Genomic DNA, 19,199 nt, shown 5'->3' with positions numbered 1-19,199 from the left:
GAATATCTGCCTTCAGAAAATGACGTGATTTGTTTAGTGAGGCTTCAGATGCGTCCCTGCCTTGCAATGATGCAGCTGGACAAAGTGAGAGTTTACTTCATAGTTTAGCTTACACCAAGCACAAACGTTGAATCGTTTGCCCAATGTCACTGGTGGGAATAATGTTTCACGGGTTCGGAGTGTTCATCGGGAAGTTAGCAGGGTGATAGTGGTGTGGCGAACGAGGCTGGAGGTAGCATAATGTCCATAGCGCTAGCTTCTGTCTTATGAACGTGTGCCTCTCCACAATCGCGGCGACAGTAACGTGGTGGAGCCTTTGTCTAATGCCACTGGGTATGTTAGACGAGGTCGAAGTGCTCATAGGACAGTTAGGGGGGAACGTAGTGGCAGTGTGGGGAGTCGCAATGAGAATGACAGTAGGCCTAGTCCGAGCTTCGCAAATTCTCTCCACTCGGCGCGCGCGAGGCAGATCTGGCCATGCTGCTCGCATGGTGGAGGTGGTGACACGCTCTCTCCCTCTCCCTCTCCCACACACACACACACACACATTAGGTCATGCATAGTCTATCACAAGATGATGGGAATGCCGGCCCTGTATGGATAGGGATATTCATTATCATTATCTCTACAGCAAAAGGCCTGCTACATAAAAAAACAAATGTCAGCCATTTAGTAATAGATGCCATTTAGTGTAAATTATTTACACTGTTGATTTGCTATCTACTTCCCTGATCATTTAGGACATACAGTACACTATGTGTTCCTTTTTGTGTCAGCTAAGAAAAAAAAACAAAAAAACATCAACAAAAACAACAAAAAGAAAAAAAATACTAACATTGTCTCTTGTCTTGTCTCGTCATCTCACTCCTGATCTGTGCCTTGCCGTGGCAAATGAGCTTTTGAACTAAACAGGTCTTGTCTACTTGTGTTTGTGTGTCATTTGAATAATATATATGTGCCCCATACATGGAATCAGAGTGCCTACTGTATGTAGTAAATGGAAAATCTCTACAGCAAAAGGCCAGTCTACCGCTACATGCATTTGGTTTGTTTCTGCCATTTATTAGTAATGATTTACACAGTTTGTTCACTACTTACTATTTACCTGAGCATTCAGTATTGTGCAATATAGCATACAGAAGGTGAGGGACATTTTGGGGGGAAAGAAGTGGTGCATTTTATCATTCAAACATGCGACTTTTCATGAAAATTCTATAATCCAAGATGGCCGCCACCATATGACGTCATAATATGCAAATTAGATATAAACATTTAATCTCTACATAAACTTTGGGTCATCCTTAATATTTCTCTAATTTACAGAGAGTCTCTATCTCTTATCACTTTTAAGATATAGCCTTTTGAAATGAAGATGTCAAAATTGATCGTTTCGGAAAAAAACCTCTGGTGCCTAAAGGGTTAAGACATTTAAACCTTAAAATGCTATATTTTTTCTACACCAATATAATTAAACTGTGTGGCTGATAAAAAATAAATAAAGTTGTGCATATTTAAAAGGGGAATGAAATTGAATCCTTATAACATGTACTTTCAGAATATATATAGATGTTTATACCAAATTCACCTTTGTAGGTACCAGGCCATACTAACTCTGTACCGAGTCATATAATATAGGCCTGCCATTGGCACACTGTTGAACTTCAAATTGTGTGGCTGTGAAAACAATAAGTTGTGCATATGTAAGAGTGGGGTGAAATGGAATCCTTATACCATGTACTTTTTGAGAATATATATAGATATTTATACCAAGTTCGCCTTTGTAGGTACCAGGCCATACTAAGTGTGTACCGAGTCATATACTATGTCTGCCATTGACATACACTGTTGAACTTCAAATTGTGTGGCTGTGAAAACAATAAGTTGTGCATATATAAAAGGGGGGTGAAATGGAATCCTTATAACATGTACTTTCAGAATATATATAGATATTTATACCAAGTTCGCCTTTGTAGGTACCAGGCCATACTAACTCTGTACTGAGTCATATATTATAGGCCTGTCATTGGCACACTGTTGAACTTCAAATTGTGTGGCTGTGAAAACAATAAGCTAACTCTCTATCTCCAACTCTTGAATGAGTTGCTGTCTCTCCTGGTTAAACTTATTACATTGTTCTATAACATGCTCTACAGTCTCAGCGGCATCTCTGAGACCTTGAATTTCCCCTGGGGATAATCAGTTGTCTTTCAAATTCCCTCTGCACGCAATAGGACAGCGGCAGCGCTATGAGTCCCATGCGTTTCCCACCAGCGGAGCTAGTTGGCTAGTTCAAACGTTTGCCTACTTAATAAAAGCTTAACTCGTGTCACACTGTTTGCCAGCAGCAACATCCATCTTATTTGTTTTCAAGTAGCAGGGAATTCAAGCCAAACCGTTGCAACTCTGCCATCAATCATTATGTTAAGCCCACCTAACGACTCTATACACGATTTCATTGGCCTGATTAAGTTTCGATTTCTGGAGCTCACAAGCCAACGGAGAGTTGCTAGACTAGCCCTGGCAGCAAATGTAATTTGCGGCCGCTAGGGGCGCGTCTAGATTTCTAGGCTAGCACTGCCCACAAACCTTTGGATACTGTAGTATTTCCTACCAGCGATAGCATTATCCCAGTCACTTTGCCATTTCCCCCCATGAACGTCCAGGCTTGTATTAATTCAAAACAAACAAACAAAGCAATTATAGTCTTTTCATTAAACCAGTACCATTAAGATAAATAAATAAATAAATAAATAAAGCTGTAAGTCTCTCCCTTGTCATGCCCTTTTCTTCAGTCATGAATTGAAGTCTCTCCTTCCATTTCCTGCCAGATTACTCTACTATCATCAGTGAAGTAACCCTTTTCCTTGTCACATTCTTCTGAATTGTATGGTAGTGTCTAGCATTACATTCTCTTTGCCATCTCTGTATAATTACAGATTTAATCTTCAAAAGTGACCTCACTGCTAATAGATTATTTAGAGGGCATACCAGGTTACTGAATGGTACAGTGACTTTGTCTGGAAGTGTGGTCTATTGTCAGATTAAAGGAAAATTTGGATAGAAACACTTTGTTTGGCATACATAGAAGAATGGCTATACTGAAAAGAACCCCATGCCTAATGAGAACTAGATGTACCGCAGAGCGGTACAAAATATGACCGCCGCCCAGTCCAGCACATTTTTTACACAGAAACAAACTTCTGCAGTGCGAGCCGGCACGTATTTATGCCCCCCTTAGCTCTCATGGCTCAAACACATTGGTTCCTGTTCCTAAGCATTTATGTAGGCTATTGCACGGTTTCTTTTTCTGAATATAAAATTATATATTTAATTTTGATTCCCCTTAATCTAGTATTCCCAGTCTGTGAGCAATGTTGTGGAGGATGAGGACTAATAGGCTAACCATATGAAATGTGGTGAAATGTGTGGTCTTAGTTATCATCATAAGAGTTTGAAAAGCCTTAGAAACACTTAGGCAAAATGATTTTGTTTTGCTCTGTTGAATTGGAGTTTAACTTGCTTATATTGCTCCAAAGAAAAGTTGTTTTGCAGTGCTTTAACATTAATGTGATTTGTAGGTATAGCAGATACTATACAGATACAGAAACAACACTAGACACACATTAATCTAATACTCAGACATAATAATGTGGTCCTATTCAAGATAAATTACAGCACCAGAACAGCTTCCGGAAAATATTGACCTAAAATGGTCAAATTAGTTTGGGTTTGGTATATCCACATTCAGGAAAACAAATAGTTCCAATTATTTCAAATACAGTGTATATAACACACCCAGAGCCCAAGTTGTGGCAAAATTGTTTTTGGAGAATCTGTAGTTACTGCCTTATTCCTTGGCATGGTGCCACAAGTAATACAAAGCAAGAATACAGTAACTGCAAAATAGGGGTAAAATATAAAATTAAATATGAGGAATGATATGTACAAAGAATAAGCTAATATAAAGTAACAAAACAGCCACGTGTCCAATAATCTACCTACAACTATTTAGGCTGGATGACAGGATAACTTTAAAGTCATTTTTCTCAGTTCTGCACTCTGCGTAGTTACTGCCTTTTTGCTTTGTAGGGCAGTGCTTCTGTGTGTGTTTATTGAGTGTGCGTGCCTGCATGTTAGGTCTTTTTTGTGTGTTTGTGTGTGTTTTTTTGGTTGTGTGTGTGTGTGTGTGTGTGTGTGTTTGTAGGTGTGTTTGTAGGCCTATGTGTGTGTAGCAGGGTTGAGTGTGTTTCACTGAATTCTCCCCCACTTCTTCCTCTTTTGGTGACTATCGTGAGGCAGCGGTGCATTACTGTCATGCGTTGTTTCTGTTTTGTTGTTTTTATTATTTGCCAATTATATTTTCGTATCTGTCAAATAAAAACAACTCTCTCGGGGCAGCATGCACAGTATGCATGAGTTTTATTAGGTTGTTGATATACTTATTGCAGGATTTTCTCACGCTGCAGCCAGTTAGCGTGGCTGCAGGTGGAGCATGCTAGTGAACCTGTTTTATCATTCACTGCGGGCTAGCGGATTTTGGTATAGTGTATTAAAGTGTGGTTTACCTGTGTTTGGCAGGAGTTGACGCGCCTGGCTCGCTCTGTGCCTGATACATTTTCTTTTTCTTTCCATGTGTGTTATCAGGTTTGCCATTCTTTCTTTGTATTCTTAATACTTTAGATAGTATTGATGTGAATTGTTCATGCTCTGCCTCTTTTGGTGATTATCGTGAGGCAGAGGAGTTGACGCGCCTGGCTTGCTCTGTGCCTGATACATTTTCTTTTTCTTTCCATGTATGTTATCAGAGTCAAAGAGTCAAAGACCAGGTCGGTTGTGGCGTCTCTCATTTCACACAACACAATGCAGAGAACGTGGGAGAGGGAAAACTACCTATGTTACGTGTGGGTGCATATGTGTGAGGGTGTGTGTGTGTGTGTGTATGTGTGTTTATGTGTTTGTGTGCGTGGTTGTGCGTGTCGTGTGTGTGCATGTATGTGTGTGTGCATGTGTAGTGTGCTATTCAACTACTTTACCAATAATCTAGCCCATCATACAATAATGCATACAGAACTGGTTCCTTCCTTCAAAATACTGTAGGGGACTAGTGAATTACCATCATTTAACAATGTTAACAAGCATCAAATGTAAAGTATATATATTTAACAGGAGTAAAAAGTAGTAGGGTGGGGTGAGAAGGGTTAATGTAACAACAACATATTACAGTTATAGCACTTTTCTTGACACTCAAAGTGCTTCACAGGAGAGGCGGAATCTCATAAGCACCACCAATGTGTAGCACCCATCTGAGTGATGCACAACAGCCATTATGTGCCAGAATGTTCACCACACACTAGTTTCAGGTGGAGAGAGAAGGAGTGAATGAACCAATTACACACTGGGAGGATGATTACAAGGCCAAATTGAATGAACCAGATTGGGAATTTAGCCAGCAAATCAGAGAAACCTACTCTTTGCGATAAGTGCCATGGGATTTTTAACAACCATGGTGAGTCAGGACCTGAATTTACATTCATGCAAAGGAAAACATCTCCTGCAGTACAGTGTCCCTGTCACTGCAATAGGGCACTTTGATTGATATTTGTTTGGTGGCTTTTGGCCAGAGGGAAGATTGCCACCTACTGGCCAGCCACCAACACCACTTCCAGCAGGAACCTACTCTAGGGGCTGTATTTTGGGCATCAGCGCATGACGTAAAACTCGTTTTTCACCAGCAGAAAGTTTAATTTGGTATTTTGCACGTTTATTTTTTAAACATTGCGCCCAGGGGTGTGGCAATTAACAACCTAGGGAGGGGCCTGGTGCGTTGTCTAAAAATCGCTATCGTACACCACCTAAACCTGGTCAGAAGTCAATGGCGAGTTGTTCATATGCTATTTTAAGAGCGCATGTCAACAGTCATATCGGCAGGTGCACGCACCATCCTTCTATCATTCATGAACGCACACCAGCGCACGTCCATGCAAAGCATTACAAATTGCACGATTACAATGGGAAACATAATTAGAATAAAGAAATACTGTACATCTCATGATGAGTAGTTATTCACCATCATTTGCAAATTGGTAATGACGGTTAAAAGTGATTTGGGGAGAGGCGAGAGACACGTATGGAGCACAGCTGAAGACGCACTGTCACAAGATATAAGCAACTCCTCTGCAGGATAAATGTTGTTTTATTCAGTCATTTGAGCAATATTAGGGTAAGTGTTGCTTTTTCCAGCCTATGTTTTCGATGGTAACCCATTGTCAGTCAATAGTGAAAGTAACTGCATATAAATGTCTTGTCGTTGACTGACACCTTGGTGAAGTTAGTTTCACTTTGCCAATGAGTTCAAATAATAGACGAGTGCAAATGCGTGAAGGCTATGCTAGGTTTTAGTAATGCATGGTTTAAGAATGACTATTTCATACGTTCTCGCAAGCAGCCTCCTTCAAATGCGCCGTTGAATGCCAAAATACCGATGCATTTATTTGACATATCGCGCTTTGCGCCGTTAAAGGGAATGACAGATGTCATTCTCATTGGTTTAAAATGATGTTACCCCAAACACACCCATATGACTGATTAAAAAACCTAGGAACACCTTGTTGCGCCATGCGCTCCACTTTTGATAACGAAACCTCTCCCAATGTGAACTGGACATCCTACTAAATTTGAATAGACTTTTGACGAGTGACGATGCACTTTAGAATGTCATGATAGGGCCCTAGGTCTCTTATCCAAGTACTGACTAATAAGCCTGCTTAGCTTTAGTAATTCAGCAAAGTCAGGGTATCTGCTGGTCTGACTGCTGGCTAAAAACAAAAGGTGAAGGGCATATATGATTCTAACTGTCTCACTGAATTGCACTATGCACACTCAATTCTCACTGGTATCTGGTATCTGGTACTGGTATCAACAAGTACCAAAACATGATTAGTTCATAGATCTCACATGTAAAATACATTTTATACAGCCCCACCTCCATCTTGCCTGTTCATAATTCTGAGAAATTCTTGAATTGTGTGCATGTGTGCGTGTACGTGTTTATGTTTGTGTGTGTGTGTGTGCGTGCGTGCGTGCACGTGCACCTGTGTGTGTGTGCATGTGCATGCATGCGTACATATGTCTACTGTGTGTCTATGTGGCATACGAATGATTACTGTGAATCTATGTGTGTGCGTGTGTATCTGTTTATGCACATGTGTGCATATGGAATGGGTTAACATGGCCCCTGGAGGCAAACATACGCAAAAGAATTGGTCATCCTAGGCCCTACGGTTCACAAGATATTCACAGAAAACTCTGTTGGTGTAGTCATTAAATGTACACATAAATTCATTTTTCTATGCCCCCCCATGAACAAAAGTCCACGAAACTTGGCATGCATTCAGAGGGTGTCATAAGTGTCATGTGTCACAAGGTCGGTTTGTTCGCTGCTTATGGGCCTCGAACCCACCACCTTGACACACACACCGGCATGAAAGACGAACGCTCTAACCACTGAGCTAAAAGCCCAGGCTTACAACTCAGCTGTTAGAAGCGTTCTTAAGGTTAGAGCTGTGATTTACACGGGCACGCTAGCTCAGTCTGCCTCCGTTACACATGCTCTCCTTGTGGGGCTACATGCCCACCAAGTTTCATGCACCCCGGTCTTTCAGTGAATCCTTGACGGAAAATTACACATGCGAAAAAAGAAAAACAAACGGAAGAAAAAACTCTGACTAAACCTATATGACCACCGCTTCACTGCGCGGCGGTCATATGTGGAGGGGCTGTGCTATTGTGGGGCTGTTTTTATTCCCAAAGGCCTTGGGAACCTAACTAAGGTGCATGGTTTCATGAACACCAAGACATTTTCAAAGGAAATCTGTCAATCTCTGCCAAGACACTAAACGTTGGTAATTCATCAGGTCAATGAACCAAAACAAACGTCCAGATCAAAACAAATATGATTTGCTGAACACAAAATGAAGCTTCGGACATTGCCATCTCAGTCCCCTGATCTAAACTCCATAGAAAAAACAGGGGGGTGGCCCCAGCCGTGACGCAACTGGCTGGGGCACCTGCACCATATGCCGGCGACCCGGGTTTGATTCCCGCCCCGTGGTCCTTTCTGGATCCCACCCCGACTCTCTCTCCCACTCACTTCCTGTCATTCTCTACTATCCTGTCAATATACTAAAAAACAAACAAACAAAAAAAAAAAAACAGTGGGGTGAGTCAAAGAGGAGAATGCAAAAGTGTGGACTATAGGAATCTGGACAATCTGGGGAGATTTTGTAAAGACGAACGGTCTTAAATCCCTTGCTTTGTATTCTCCAACTTTGTGTCATAGGAGAATATTACATGCTGTTTTATTGGCAAAGAGGCTTAAGAAGGTATTATAAGCAGGGGTGCCAATGATTGTGAGCGACGTGTTTTTGTTAAAAATATTTATTTCTTTATAAGATTTCCTTTTACTCAAAATAAATTTGCTTCCCTTCAAGGTTCGATTTTTCCCATTTTTTTCATTGTGAGATTACAATAAATCACCAACAGATTATTTTTTTATACCGGTTTTAGTAAACTTTAGCACAGGTGCTGAGGTGCCAATAATTATGGAGGGTACTGTAAATTCCTGAAAAAGGTCTGAAATATAATCGTCTCTCAGTATATTCAATCGAAATGACTGGCATAAAACAGCATTAAGGTGGATAGAAGTAATAAAACCATGAAAATCATTAATATGCTCAGATTCAATGGCTGTATTGCAGAGCTTTGGGTCTCCACCTGGACAATAAACTGGACTGGTCAGCCAACACTGACGCACTCTACAAGAAAGGGCAGAGCAGGCTGTACTTCCTGAGGAGGCTGCGGTCCTTCAATGTGTGCAGTAAGCTCCTCAGGATGTTCTACCAGTCTGTTGTTGCCAGCGTCCTCTTCTATGCAGTAGTATGCTGGGGAGGAAGCACAACGAAGAAGGATGTGGGGCGAATTGACAGGCTGGTAAGGAAAGCTGGCTCTGTAGTTGGAGCTGAACTGGAGTTCATCACTTCACTATCTGACAAAAGGACCCTGAACAAACTGATCAACATCTTGGACAATGAGTGTCATCCACTCCACAGCACTATTGTTAAGCAGAAGAGCCTGATCAGCTGGAGACTTTGCTCACTGCCTTGCACAACTGACAGACTGAGAAAGTCATTTGTCCCCAGGGCCATTGAACTGTTCAATGCCTCACTTAAGGGAAGAGGAGAGATAGACTTCTCTGCATAGTCTGTCTGCCTCTTCACCCCCTCCATGTTTGGTACTGTCTGTCCACTACTAGCCACTTGTACCACTGTCTTTATGCCTCACTGTTTGCGTGCTATATTAGCACATCAGCACATATGCATAACCCCCACCCCCCCCCCCCCCCCCCCCCCTTCCATGCCACAGCCGAACTGTGGCCACACTTATACATTTTCTTAATAGTTAAATATATATATAGACTTTACTTTACTTTATTTCTGCATTGTTGCACTGTTGACTTACTCATTTGCACTATCACCATGACCACTATCACCATTGCACTACCACCATGACACTCATTCACACAGAGCACCTTAGAGCACCTTACCATACCTTACTATGCACAGAGAATCACAGGCTCAGTCCCTGCCTCAGTCATTGCAAGCGCCTCTGATTTATTAATCACCACTATGTGGATACTGTTTTTAGAATTGATTTAGATTAAGTGTTAGTATAATTTGTATTTTTGTCATTTGTATTTTAGTATATTTTTATATATTGTATTAAGTGTTAGTATAATTTGTATTTTAGTATATTTAGCATATTCTTTATCTTCTACTGTCCTTACTGCTTAGTTGTGTTTTTATATTATATACTTTAATTACTCTTTCTGCTATTAAAGAATGTGTTTGTGTTGTATGTATGCTGCTGCTGAGACCTTGAATTTCCCCTGGGGATCAATAAAGTATCTATCTATCTATCTATCTTGAAAGTGGTGCTTCAATCAGAAGAGGTAATGAATAGGCAGATGACTTAGCTAAAAAGGCACTGGAAAACAAAGAAATAGAAATGAATGTTCCAATAGGGAAAGGAGAAGCAAAAACTAAAAGAAAAAAATGAAACGAAGAGGTGGCAACAAGAATGGGAAGTGGAACTTATAAGGCTGGGCACTAACATTCAGAAACAGGTTGGAAAAAGAATTAATATGAAAAATAGTTAGGAAGAAATAGTTTACTCAAGATTAAGAATGGGACATACAGGATTGAATGCAACATTAAAGCTGGTAGGAAAAGGAAATGGTTTATTCACAGAATGTCAAACACAGGAAGATGTGGAACATGTTTTATTTTGATGTAGGATATACAGTGAGCAGATACAATGGCAAGAAATGGACAATAACATTGATAATATTATTGGGAAACAAGGCTGCAAAGCCACAGGATTAGAGACTTTTTTACTTTCCTTAAAGACAGTGATTTAATGAAAAGATTATTTTATTGTTATTTCAATATTATTATTTATATTATCATTTTGTCACCCTTTGCAACACTCTGCACGCTCATGTGCAGTAGGTGGCGGTATGCAGCAAATGAACGATGCAATCTGCAAATAAACTAAAGAAGAAGAAGTCTATGGGGTCAGTCGCTTTTTACGGACCCCTTATTAGACATTCTCTGGTCCATTTCTTTTAGCCCACTGCTACTGTCTATGTTGTTGACAGCAGTGTCAACGAACAGGAAACTAATTTGCCGACTTCAAGTAAGCTAGTGCAGAGCCCATGGAAACATTCACGGAAAGGAACGTTTAGAGTTGAACTTTGATAAAGTCGTTTTTAATCAGAATGCTGTGTGACACGTAAATGGGAATATTAACTAGTCTACTAACAACTCATGTAAACAGACGCCATATTCGCAACATTGTCATATTCTGAATGTACGTGCAAACGTACTCACTGATACTGACGGAAGTTCACAGATTGGTTCCGACTTTTATTTTGAAGAAAAAAAAAAAAAATAGTGAATGGCGGCCATATTGAAATTTGAATTTATTGTCGCTGGCTACCTACACGTAGTTTGTGAGCCGCTAGACCGCAGACATTAAGTGACTAGATTAGGGGTTTTGAAAAAGCTTTGTAGAAATATTGCAAATTTACTGGAATTATTGCGTCTCCTAAAAGCTGACCTAGGTCACAAAGATCGCGAAGTTAGTTAACGGTTAACTTGTGGACACTAGCAACCTGGCAGCTAATGTTAGCTTCCTCACTAGTTGGCACGTTATTGAACGTGACTGGTGACTAACGTTAACCTTAAACACTAAGTTAACGTTAAGTCACACTGCTAAGAAGAGTTTTAATCAGGAGTCTTGTTATTGTTAATAGTAATACGTGTCGTGAATGGTTACTCATACACATTAAACAGTGTGACGTTACTCAACGTTTGCACAAATTGTTGTTGCGTCACATAATCGAGGTTGGCCAGGTGGTGTGGGGCTCAAATCAAATCTGAGAAGTTTTGGAAACTGATCATTGCTGGAAAGGGTAACGTAACGTTAAGTGTTTTTGTTAGTGGTAAGCTTTGTGAACTTCGTATTAACTCGCATTAACGTTACCTTTATAACCTGCGCCGACTAAGGTAGTCAGAGACTTTATAAGGACTTTGCATCAGCTTGATTAGCGCCAGTGATCACTGCTAATAAATCATTAGACATGTCATCATTTTCCGAGTCTGCGTTGGAGAAGAAGTTATCGGAGCTCAGTAACTCTCAACAGAGTGTCCAGACCTTGTCACTATGGATAATTCACCATCGCAAGCATTCATCTCTCATTGTACGAGTATGGCACAGAGAAATGAAGAAAGGTAACTAACGTGTGTTTGTATGACATGCAAACTGTTAGACTTCATAATGCAATATGTTGTGCAGTATGATGTTGCCAAGTTACAGAATTAAGGTAGTGTATTAACTGGGATTTTTAAGTTGTCTTCACACTTGGTCTGTTTAACAGGTGTAACCGGGGTGTGCATATTCCCCCTTTCACCCATTGGGCTTCATTCACATTTATTTTTGGTTGCAAACCCTGATCTCACTGTATACTGCATGCGACTTGCATGGAGACTTGGGTAACTGCAGCACATGCCAACAGACCACTTGGAGGTGCAAACAATATCGGATTTTTGGTTGATTCAACCATCAGTTAACTTCAGGCACTTTACTTTTGATAGACAATAGAAATACACCATAGGAGTGATTAACGACAAAACAAATCTAGACTGGAGTAAGTTAACATTTGACACCTCCAATATGTTTAGTGTTCTAAAGACATCAGCACGTTATAGTTACCAAATTGAATATAAAACTAAACACAACAAAATACTTTTATAACCCTTGAGCCAGCTCCTTATTATGTGATCTCAATGGTGATGCAGTGTTTGTTTGCACCTCCACCAGCAGAGCATACCTGGAGGGTATTTCACAAAGGCAGAATTAAGACATCCAAGATGAGTGATAAAGCGAGGTTTGACATAGCTTTGTCTGGTCATCCTAGCTCAACTCATTTCACTAACGCTAATCCAGGATCAGTAGGAGCGACTATGTCAAGCCAGGTGTAAGTAATCCAGGATGTGTGCGCGTTCTCGTTTCTGCCCCAAAGAACTCACGGTTGGAATAAAAAAGACGCAGAAAATAGTCATTCACACAAAGTGAACAGCCGCTTTTGAGACTAACAATGAAGTAAAGTTGTCCTTTTTGGAATGGGAAATCGTGGCTATTTCTGTAAAACAGCAGGAGTAGGCCTGCTAGACCAACTGAATGCAAATTTACGTATGCACCCACGTGTGAGTGCTTCATTGTCTCGACACACAACATTAAAACAGCGCTTAAAACACGTCATTAAAAAAGCGCTTGCCACTGCAAAGATGCACATAGTATGATATACCTTTATATTATAGTTGAAAACACCTTCGAAAACTTGCCCCTCCACTTCCAATCAACTACAGTAGGCTATTCATCAAACGTCTATCAACAAAAGAAGCAAACAACGAGTAGCCTACCTAGGCCTATGTTCATAATTATAAGGCTATCACAATTACAATAATAACCATATTATAGTAGGCAGACAATCCGGTTTGTTTTGCGAGCAAATACATTTAGCAAATAGTATAAAAATGGAATAAAGCTCCTTAAAAATTAGCACAGAGATCTGATTTGAATGACACCTAGCTGAACCAATAAGACAACATAATTATCATTAGATTAACTTAGCTTGGCTGTTAGCCTGGTCGGGACCAGGCTAGGTGAAGATAATAAATCCCCATGGTAGTCAAGGCTAAATTCATCCAGGATAACCAAAAAATCCCAGCTTAATCCCTTATCTAGGTTTTGTGAAATACCCCTCTGGTTACCTCCCTACACAAACCTGTATGTTTGTGTGAAAGAATTAAAGGTGCTCTAATCGATGTTGGGTAGGCTAATGTCACTTCTGTTGACTTTCAAACAAAATAGAGAGCTAGCTGGCTACTCCCTCCCCCACCCATGCAATTGAAACTCTCCTTTGCGCGCATCTTGTCGTTGATTGGCTGGAACAGTTTGTTGTGTTTTTATGGACCAGGCTGGACCAAGTTGTTTTTTTGTTTTTTTGCCGTTTTCGGGGCCTGGGCTGTCCACAGGTTTTTTTTACAGTGTATTCAGGGCACAGGCAGCTAGCGGATGAGGTGATGGTTGCTGTATGTGACAAAAAATGTTTTTTATGCTTAGAAACCGTAACATCACTTAGATCAGGGATGTCAAACTCAGGCCCGCGGGCCATTTTCTGCTTATTTGTGGCCCGTGAGGTCATTATTCAATCTGTATTAGAAGTGGCCCGCCACGTAGTTTATACAGTGCATCCATATCTGAGCTGGCCCAACAGTATTCTCTTCAGCGCATCCACGTTAGAGCTGGCCTAGCACGCTATTCTATTCAGCGCATGAGCGCAGCCCAGGGCAACGCAGCCCATCAAGTTGCTACATACTGTACATATAGTGTATCATACACCGATAACACTTCAAATCCCAAAATGCGTTGCATCGTTAATGCCGCCTTTTCTGTTCATAAACAAAACACGTATCCATGCAACCAGACAAACTATCAACGATTGCGAAGGGAAAGATTGATAATCGGAGCTTTCAAGATAGGTGGGAAAACGATTATATGTTCATATTATTCAAGGACAAATCGGTTTGCTTGGTATGTGGATTCACCATAGCTGTCACTAAAGAGTACAACATAAAACGGCACTACGAAACTAAACATGAAGACAAATACAAAGATCTGGACAGGGCTCGAAATTAACAATGTCCCGACGTCCCGGGGACCATAAAAAATGCTTCCGGGACACAATAGAATGATCTCTGGGACAACTCTGGGACAGCAGAAAAAATGGCAAAGCAAATTTCAAAATAGGTACTTTTTCCCTAAACTGTTCACATGGGAATCTAAACGTATCTTTCTCGTCTGAATAAAATTCTACAAAATTTGACATGGCGTGACGGGCAGCTGGCAAAAGCAGCGTTAGCCAGCTGATGATCTAGAAGCGGTTTTGTACATGCAGCCTTACAACACTGTTTAGGCTACTGCTCTTCAAATCACTGTAGGCTACAATGTTATTTTTGGTACAAATATAGTTAGATACCCAAATGGGCTGGGTGCTTGCGTTTCCTTAGGAATCCGTATTGGTTAAATGAATATTAAGTGACTCATAGGCCGACACAAAAATAGGGCACGGGCAGTAGGCCTAATGGGTCACTTTCCGATATAGAGGTTAACTTACCTAACTAGCAGGCAGGTAAATGGCATTTGTTTTCATGACATTGTGAAAATTTTGGACTGATAGCGTAGGCCTAAGGTTACACTGGTGTTATAAAAAAACGAGATAAACGCTACGTGTTTTCTGTCAGTGACAGACAAACGTCACCAATATCATGCTGAGCTAAATAACCTAGGCCTACCGCAACTGCGATTTGACAAAAAGATAGTGTTGCAAGGTAGCCTATAACAATGAAAACAGTTATATAAGTTAGCATTTGACATTTCGCTGTGGCAGTTCTAAGGCTAGGGGTGTCCAAACTGCGGCCCGCCACGCACTAATCCGGCCCGCCGAGAGTTTATTAGTTTATCATAGATTCAGCCCGCCACACACTTTAATCTTTAGGCTACTGCAAACTGCTTTACATTCTTCTTAGAGAACGTTTACAATGTCAAAACAGCTTGTTACATCGAGATACATAGTTGCAGCAGATCTAACTACGTTTTGCTACTTAATTTATTTGGGAACGCATTTGAGTGTGCACAAGAGGGTGAGAGCGTGGCAGAGTAGCCTATCTGACAGCTTTGTGGTAATTTCCCACGCTACTTATTGTTTTCACTGAGATCTGTGGCCATGACATCACACCAAACTGACATTGAAATTAAAGACACTTGAAAATAGATTATTGACGGAATGTTTTACAACCCTGTCTGTCAAAACGACGGACAATGAGAACGTCTAGTGCAACCTCAAAAAAGAGCCAAAAGCGCAATCTCTGAAAATGAGTGTTGTGTGAAAAAGCAGATGATTAATGTTAATAAAAATGGTGTTTAATACATTTTTCAGAACTGACATGGTGGACCAGAACGAGTCCTGATTTTTATGCTGTTTATTATGTAGAATGGGAAAAAACAAGAACTTGAATTTGGGACACTGGTGTTTAAGTCCGGGACAGTGCCAAGTAGAATTCAGGACAGCTGCGGGACACTGAGAAAAAAGTTAATTTCGAGCCCTGGATCTGGATGCGAAGCTTAAGCTACAGAAAGTGGGAGAATTGAAAGCAAGTCTGCTTTCAAGGCAGACAAGCCAAGTCACAAAGTAATGCTGCTGTAAAAGCGAGTTTTACTGTTGCACAGGATATCGCGCACGGCCATTCTCAAAGGGAGAGTTTGTTAACTGTTAATAGTTACAATTACAATTTTGATAATTGTTAAATGTTATTTACAATTTTTATAGTTCACCTGCAAAAAATAGGCCAATATATTTTTTCTATTCAGATATTCAATATATTTTTTCTATTAGGCTATATTCAGAAATGCCTGCATTCTATTTTTTCTTGTGTGTATACAGTTTTAATTCAATAAAAACATCGGTTATTCAATAAATGTTGAGCTTGGCCCGCGACATACTCCCAGTTCTTAATTTTGGCCCCCTGTGAATTTGAGTTTGACACCCCTGACTTAGATTATCTTTAATTGTAGGCTATCTGTTGAATATTCAGGTTACTAATCAAAGGAAAAAACTCTGTTAAAGGTGCTGTCAGCTATTTCGCATGATGTTGCTTTTTTTAAGTTTGTGTATTTAAATTTCTTACTAGACGCTTTTGTCCAAAACAACATAAGCTTACATTATATTTTAATCAAGGACCAAACAAAACACACCAGAGAGGTAGCTCACCTGCCCCTTCAGTATTCCCAGTAAAACTCCACACAGTGTTTTTGTTTCAAGGACAGGCTGCCCCCAACTTGTTTGTTTCCAGCATCAGCTCAGGCCACCCTTGAGATTCGATTGGCCACCCCAGGTGCCACCCCAAAGTCCTAGTCTACAATTGGCCATTAACATGGTCTAAGGGGGGGACCTTCCTTGATGCACTTGCAGCGCGCTTGAAGTGTCAGATGTCCCAAATATAAGTGGCAAACACTTTGCCTTTTTAGGCTACATGGCTTATTGTTTTTAGCATGTGAGTTTACTGTTGGCCCACAGGCTATTGTGGTAACACGCAAAGATATCTATTTACCTATCGCATCTGCCAGTGCCTATTTATCTAATCACACACACAATTTTTCTACCTGCCTATTTTACCTAGCCTACCCAGCCGACATTTGCTAGGTCATTCAGTGTTGCCAACTTAGTGACTTTGTCGCTATATTTAGCGAGATTTCAGACCCCTCAAGCGACTTTTTTTGTAAAAAGCGACTAGCGACAAATCCAGGTACTTTTTCTGGCGTTCTTGGAGACTTTTGGAGACTGATGTGATGGCATGTAACGTCCCTTTTTACTCTTCTGAGTGAGCAGTGAGTTCGGCTGTGCTGTGTGAGAGGCTCATGCCTGTTTCGTTTGTGAATTACATCGAGTTCGCCCAAAGCGTTGCCCCATGATTATAAAAGTAATGACTGACCTATGTAGTAGCCCATGTTATTACACAGAATGTTCTATAGATCTAACAGCTCAGACAACGTTATTGGAAGGTGCAGCAACTTCGGGTGAGATTACAACCAGAGTCAGGAGAGCAATGACATGATGACAGGGAAGCAGGGACACGCTTGCCAGCATCGTTGAACAACCACATTGAACAAAGGAAAGTAGGCTACAACTTCATTCAAAAGCAGTTCAAAATCGAGCATACAAGTTAGAAAAACCTATAGCATTCGTTTAGGCTATGCCTCAATGTTAATGCAGGACAGACTGTCGGCTGAGGGGGGAAAAAATCTGTCGGTCTGTCTGAGCCTAAATATAGGCTATCCAAAATGTAGCCATTGTCATAAGGTTAAATTGTGCAAATAAAGCAGTGCAAAGCAGATGGAGCTGTTGGGAATAGGTTGAAAATGACTGGTTTTCAGCCACTTGATGCTCATAGGCTATGTACCAATTAATATACATATTAAATTAAATATATTTATATTAAAAAAAGCAAACAGGGAATTAAAGGGCCATAACCGTTTTTTTTTTTTTTTTTGGGGGGGGGGGGGGGGGGGCAACTAGTGTGTGTTGTGTTGGCAACTATTCCAAATGGAAAGCAGCTAAAGCCAGCTCCAAAAGTTGCTAAATGAGTATTTCAATCGTCCCAGCTGTCCCCTACTGTATGTCCCATATCCATATTCACACCTCTAAGCTTATGTCTTGCCACTCTGTTTTGAGGGACAAGGGCTAGGGTGACAGGGGAAGGGGAAGGGGAAGAATGAGAAATGGGATAATGACCTTAGGGTCTGTAGCATTATGAATGTAACGTTATGCTTCCATAGACACTACCTCATTGGTAGATAGCTGGCTTAACCAGCAAGTCAGTTTTTAAAGACATTAGGCAAAAATTTCGATCAAGGTTAGTCTTTAATTTGTGTTTGTATTTCCTTCCTGTTTCATACAAAAATATTTTAAGCATTTAGTTGAGAAGTGTTTTTTAATTTTGGATGACTTTGCCAACTAAAAAAAAAAGCAAGTCAAATTATTTTAACAGCTACAAAAATAGATGGCCATAGATACAGTAAGCTTAGTATTTAATGTGGGGGAAATGGATGAGTATATTTTCATATATTCATTTAATAGAATAGAATAGAATAGAATAGAATATATTTTAATGTCCCCATGATGGATTTTTTTTTAGCACAGCATAACCCAGTGATAGACAACTTAGATAATTTGTTTTAATATGTTTGTTTATTTGTATTTGCATTTTATTCAAATACAAATAAATTTTATGTGAGTATGGTATTTGTTCTTTTTTGTCCTTCAATTTATGAGTATGGTGTTTGGTGCATGGTTTTCCTAATGTATTTGTGCTAATTTAACATCTTGAGCCTGTTTCTGTTTATCTGGATGTTTTGCCTCATGCCACCCTTGAATTAATCAGTGCCCCACTAGTGCCACCCTTGTTAAAAATGTCTAGAATCACCACTTCTATACAGCATGGCGTATAACCAATATTTGGCAGATAATCTGGGCCGATATTCATTGATCTGTTGCAATAACAAAATTACATGATGAATTTGATTTGAATACTTCTATGAGAATAAAGGGCAAAATATGGAGTTAAAGATGGTTTATTGAGTAAATGTTTATCCTTTTACACCTTAAATGTACTAAAAGTAGGCTACAAATACAACAGGTTGATACGGGTTAGGCTCCTGGCTTTAGGCTATTCTCCACACTGACAGGCTGCAGAGAAGAGGCATTGCACTGTCTGGGAAACACGCACGACATGCAAATCTTGAATATTGACAGCTGGCTCGTTTTGTGAGAGAAGTGCAGGAAATGGCGTGAGAAACATCAGTGTAGTTAGGGAAAGTTAGGCTTTTTTTTTCGCCAATCTGCAAAAAAAATTCTTACCAATAGCTTTTTTCACTATGTGTTCCTATAGGTGTCTAGTAAAACCTCCCAATTTATCCATGGCCAAATCCTCAGGGAAACACCTGGAGAGCCCATCAAGTTT

At 40.2% G+C, this 19,199-nt stretch overlaps 1 protein-coding gene across 2 annotated transcripts in view; it reads left to right on the top strand.

The window, feature by feature from the left end:
- Positions 1 to 10,655: 10,655 nt before the first annotated feature.
- Positions 10,656 to 19,199, top strand: part of rprd1b (regulation of nuclear pre-mRNA domain containing 1B) — a 36,316-nt gene continuing 27,772 nt past the window's right edge. Inside the window, exons 1-2 of one of the 2 annotated variants that reach the window (XM_042098262.1) lie at positions 10,656 to 11,530; positions 11,697 to 11,849. In XM_042098262.1, the coding sequence (XP_041954196.1) occupies positions 11,699 to 11,849 (151 nt within the window). In that variant the 5' untranslated portion in view covers positions 10,656 to 11,530; positions 11,697 to 11,698. Of the gene's footprint in view, positions 11,850 to 19,199 lie in introns of both variants that reach the window. The other variant, XM_042098261.1, reaches the window with a different exon arrangement.

Source organism: Alosa sapidissima, chromosome 7 (assembly GCF_018492685.1).
Source record: "Alosa sapidissima isolate fAloSap1 chromosome 7, fAloSap1.pri, whole genome shotgun sequence".
Lineage (NCBI taxonomy): Eukaryota > Metazoa > Chordata > Actinopteri > Clupeiformes > Clupeidae > Alosa > Alosa sapidissima.
The sequence above is the reverse complement of the archived record's forward strand: the minus strand, read 5'-3'. Positions and strand labels throughout refer to the sequence as shown.